The 5,185-nt window shown below is 58.8% G+C and overlaps 1 protein-coding gene across 1 annotated transcript; it reads right to left on the bottom strand.

The window, feature by feature from the left end:
• Positions 1-502: 502 nt before the first annotated feature.
• Positions 503-4,502, bottom strand: MYOD1 (myogenic differentiation 1). The gene is made up of 3 exons (XM_003993029.6): positions 2,304-4,502; positions 1,751-1,829; positions 503-1,458 (listed from the first exon to the last, which is right to left on the bottom strand). Exons 1-3 carry the CDS (start codon positions 2,931-2,933, stop codon positions 1,208-1,210), a joined length of 960 nt encoding a protein of 319 aa, XP_003993078.2. The 5' UTR covers positions 2,934-4,502; the 3' UTR covers positions 503-1,207.
• Between the last annotated feature and the right edge of the window lie 683 nt (positions 4,503-5,185).

Genomic DNA, 5,185 nt, shown 5'->3' with positions numbered 1-5,185 from the left:
CTCATGACATTCTCTGCACCCATGAGGCTTCCGAGTGGCACCTAGAGCTACGAATTTCCAGTGATCCTTCTGGACACCACACCTGGGTTCACTCTGCGTATGGAAAGGCGTGATTCTCAACCTTGCATGCAGTTTAGAATCACTTGGGCAGCTTTTGAAAAATAACAATACCTGGCCCAGGATATCAGGGGCAGATATGTTAAATCAGAATCTCTGGAGAATGAGGCCCGACATGTATCTTTTTTTCCCCCACTACTCAAATCAGCCTAAAATGCATCCTGACCGCAGAACCACTGACCTGCATGAGATGATGGATCAAAGGAACCATCCCCAAGTATAGGAGCCAAACTCACCCCTCCCTTCCTAGCCCCGCCCCAGGTTCCTTTCTTGCAATCCGTCTTCCGCCTACAGGGGTCGCTGCGGTACAGCTGACCCAAGTCTGCAGGTTTTCCTCCCAGCCAAAAAAAATCTTGCCCCCGTCCCCAGGGAGAGCCGGAGCCACCGCGGTATAAATTAGCGTCTTTATTTCGAACACCTGAGCGAGCGCCCGCGGCTCGCCCACTTGTGGTATAAACGTACAAATTCCCTGTAGCACCGCACACCATGCTTCAGAGATAAATACAGCCCTAGGGGCTCTTGCTCTGGCAAAGCAACTCTTATTTACAGGAATAGATTACAAAAGTGTTACAAAAAGTGGTCCTGAAATGGGGGAGGAGGTGGAGTGGTTACTGTTAACACTTGTTAGACGCAGAACGCGAGCGCACCCAGACGGCGCAGGGGAACAACAAAGTCGGCAGGGCTCTGGGAAAGAGAGGCCACGCCCCCTCAAACAACAGGAGCGTCCGGAGGCGGGGCTTAGACCTGCGCGGGTTCCACCCCGCGTAGGGAAGGGGAAAAGGAAGAGGAAGGGTCTGGCCCCTCAAGGATCAGCTCTGGCCTCAGGAGAACTCCGAAAGGCCATTGCAGCAGGTCTCAGGGAAGGGTGTTGCGTGGGGAAAAAGGACTGTGTCCTTACTCTGGAGTGCGGGAGGCGGAAACACACATCAGTTCTCCCGCCTCTCCCAATTCGGGAGAGGGGTCGCTTTTAAAGCGAAATTGGGAACGGGCGTTGGCATTTAAGCTCAATCTTTTGGGCCCGAGGGACCCTAGGGGCACTATCCCTCCGGCGCGTGGGCAGCGGAGCCCTCCCATGCGGCCGCCCACCTCCTCAGAGCACCTGGTAGATGGGGTTGGGGTTTGCGCCCGCTGGGCACTGCGGGGCGGCGTCCGGGGAAGGGGTGGGGGCGCCGCGCTCGACCTCGCTCTGGGCCGCCGCCTCTTGTGGGCCCGGAGACGACTCCGGCGGCGCATCCGCCAGCAGAAGGGAGGGCGCCGTGGGGCTCTCGGTGGAGATGCGCTCCACGATGCTTGACAGGCAGTCGAGGCTCGACACCGCAGCACTCTTCCCGGGCCTGGGTTCTGCGCGAGGAGGGGTAGGTAGGTTAGTAAGCAGTTGAGCCGCGGCCAAGTCTCCACGTATGGATTCAGTGCTTTGGGGCAGACAGGAAACTGAGGGCATGCCGGAATCCGCGAGGACCCAGCGTAGTCCGCAAGGACCCAGTGAGAGTGCGGAGCGTAAAGGGAGCTGCGCCCTTAGTTATTCCATTCCCTGTACCGTCTCCCAGAATTGGGGGTGGGGAGGGGGGTCCTGGGTAGAGGGAAGCCAGGGCAGCCCAAAGGGGATAACGCGGAAGGAGGCGCGAATACGCACCGCTGGGCGCCTCGCTGTAGTAGGTGCTGTCGTAGCAGTTCCGCCGCCGGGCACCGCTCGGGGGGCCGCTGTAGTCCATCTGCAAAGGGCAAGGGCGACCGAGTCAGTCTCGGGACCGCATGGGGCCAGAGCATCACTCCCTGTAGCCACCCCGCCCCAAATCCCTAAGCCTCAGCCACGAGTTCTGGGCCCTGACTGGGGGATAGGGGCGGACAGGAGCTGTCTGCAGCCTGCCCAGCCAACCAGAGGATGGACAGTCACCTAGGAGCACAAATCTGCATTTTGTAAATAGGGATAAGTGGAGAAACGCAGATCTTCATGCCGCTGCAGCAGAGTTCTAACAGAGCCCCTAATCGGGTGGATCGCATTTGTCCCGTGCGCCCCCAAGGCACCAGGCCACCCCAGTGACAGCTGCTCAGGCCACCGGGGTCCACTCCCAGCAAGGTTCCCAGCCCAACCCTCCCTCTGGAGGACCAGCTCCCCGCTTTCGGAAACACGTCCCAGATATACAAAGGGCTGCCCTCACTTCTCGAGCTGGGGGTCCCGGCCTTACCATGCCGTCGGAACAGTTGGAGCGCGGGCTGGACGCGTCCGAGTCGCCGCTGTAGTGTTCGCCGCCACGGCCTGGGGGCAGCGGGCCAGGCGCGTAAAAGGCCGCGGCGGCGCCAGGGGGCGCGGCGTCCTGGTCGCGCAGCAGCGCCTGCAGGCCTTCGATGTAGCGAATCGCGTTGCGCAGGATCTCCACCTTGGGCAGCCGCTGGTTTGGGTTGCTGGACGTGCAGCGCTTCAGCGTCTCGAAAGCCTCGTTGACTTTGCTCAGGCGGCGCCGCTCGCGCATGGTGGCGGCCTTGCGGCGGTCGGCGTTAGTGGTCTTGCGCTTGCACGCTTTGCAGGCCCACAATAGACAGCGGCCAGCCTGGTGGTGCCCGCTGGGCGCGCGCACATGCTCGTCCTCGCGCGCGCCCGGGGTCGGGTGCACGGCCGCAGGGAAGTGCGAATGTTCCTCGGGCTTCAGGAGCGCGCCCACGTGCACGAGGCGCGGATCCAGGTCTTCGAAGAAGCGCAGGTCCGGAGAGTCGAAACACGGGTCATCATAGAAATCGTCCGCGGAGGCAAAGTTGCAGAGGGAGCCGTCGGGGCCAGTCAAATCTACGTCCCGGAGCGGCGGCGACAGCAGCTCCATATCCCGGCAGGGGGTGGCGCAGTCCTGGCTTCGGTAGGGGTTGCCCGAAACTTTCTGCCTCTCCGCAGTCCTGGCCGTAAGGTGGTAAAGTAGTTGGGGTCTGAATGTACGGGCGACTTTCCCCCTCTGCCTAGTCCTGTCCGGTCTAACAGGCGGTGAGGAGAGCGGCGGCAGCGCCCGGGGGCTTCCCCACCCCTAGCTTCACGCCAGGCGCCCGGGGCTATTTATCCGGTAGTAGCTTAAGGGCCCCAGAGCTTCAGCGGGCGGCTGGGGGCGGGGGCGCCCGAGGCCAATAGAAACAGGGTGGGGGAGGAGCTTGGGATCCCCGGGGTGGCCGCTGGGGCAAGAGACTGGCCAGCCCCCTACCCCTCGACCCTCGCTCGCGCGCGCGCGCGCTTCGGCCCCTCCCAGCAGGGAGGGAGGCAGAGGCGGGCAGCCCGACGCGGCTGCACTTGGCTGTCGGGCACACTCGCTCCGAACCTCTCCGGCACTGGACTCCTACTGTGTCCTCGGGAAATGCTGGCCGCGCGCAATCAAATCCAAGCTGACTTTGGGCCCCCTTCTGTCCTCTGCTTTGTGGGGGACCTAGGTGCCGGGTAGGAGTAGAAAACAGATCGGGAGAGATTTGGAGAGAAAGACACAAGGCGATGGCTCAGAGACACATTCAGAGCTGAGATAGTGAGGCAGTGAGGGATATAGCCCAGAAATAGCAGAAAGCTAGAGAGTCAGAGGCAGGGCAACCCGCAACGAGAATTATAGAGTCTAAGTGGGCGAACTTGAGGCAGACTGGACGTGGCGGTCGTGTCGCTCGGCCAGTTCCTACCCCAGGGGTCGCTCAGAGGGCCGTGGGCCCAGGCCACCTTTCCCGGATGCTCTCCTCCAGCCTCATCTATGCAGAAGAGGAGGATCGCTGCTAAGGCTTCTCGCCAATCTCTTCAAGCACAGGTGCTGCCCTAGCCTGGAGGGAGGGAAGTGAACTGCCTAATTCGACCTGCGTGTTTCCGCAGCTGGAATTTCCAGTGAGGGTCCAGTAAGGGTCCAGTCAAGGTGTGTCTTCAGCTGGGAAGAAAACTGCTCCGGTTTTGCTTCCTCACGCGCAGCGCTGCACCAGTGAAGGTTCGTTGCATAAAGGCCTGGAACGCCAGACTCAGCCTGAGAACCCCACTTCAGAGTGGAATCTTTGAGAGCTGAGTTTGCAGACCAATGACCCGGGTTCCAGTCCAGATGCCACAGCTTCCTTTATGATTTTGCAGAAGTCACCATGCCTTCCAAGCCTCAGTTTCCCCACTTCCTAAATTGGGGGATAATAATAGCGATTTCTTCCAGTGTTTGTGGTGGTGGTGAGAATCCAAAAAGACCAAAGACGTGGAGGCCCTTGCAAAGATGCAAGGCTATATTCGCGAGACAGCTTACTTCTGTCGCTGGCACCAACTGGACTGTGTGCTCCCTGCGGGCTCCCCAGCTGTTGGCTGGGGCACTGAGCCCGGTGTCACAGCTCAGCTTCCGTAGAGGTCTTAGCTGCCTTTCTTCCCAGCAGGCCCACTGGAGAGACTGGGAATAGAAGGAGGAGGTAACCACCTCATGGGATCTCTGGCTCCTTCACAAGCCCTGGAGTACCCCCACCCCCAGAGTGCCTCTTGGCCGCTTCTTAAATATCTTGTCCACATCCTCCTATCAGCATGCTGGCTAGGGGTTTCCCTTGGACCAGATACCCCTACAGGGCCAGACCCCTGTAGTCCCAGAGCCTACAGATGTAGCTAGAGTAATCTTTGTGCCTTTTCCACTAACTTCTGGAAGCTGTCTTAACTGACTCCTTGAACCCTGGGAAGCCCTCCCTTCCCTCCTTTCCCAGGCTCTTTTGAAATCCTGCTTTCTTCACGTCTCTGCCACTTGTAGTAGTGTTCAAGGTCCTTTTCCTGAAGTGCTCACGTCCCTTCACTCCATAACACCACCTTCATGTGTTCATTCAGTACATATTATGGAACATCCACTATGTGCCAGCTACTGATTTAGGTATTGGGGGGCACAACAACGAATAAAACCATGACTGCTCTCATGGTGCTTACATTGTGGGGTAGGGAGACCGACAGTAAACAAATAAGCAAGAAATATGTGACGTCAGGAAGTTTTAAGTTCTATGGAAAAAATGAAGCAAGGCAAGGAAGAAAAGTGATGAAGATTGTTTTATTGTATGGAGTGGTCAGGGAAGGCCTCTCTGGGCTGATTATATTTGAACAGAGACTAGAATGAAG

The sequence above is a fragment of the Felis catus genome, chromosome D1 (genome assembly GCF_018350175.1).
Source record: "Felis catus isolate Fca126 chromosome D1, F.catus_Fca126_mat1.0, whole genome shotgun sequence".
Lineage (NCBI taxonomy): Eukaryota > Metazoa > Chordata > Mammalia > Carnivora > Felidae > Felis > Felis catus.
This window is presented reverse-complemented; position numbering and strand designations above follow the sequence as displayed.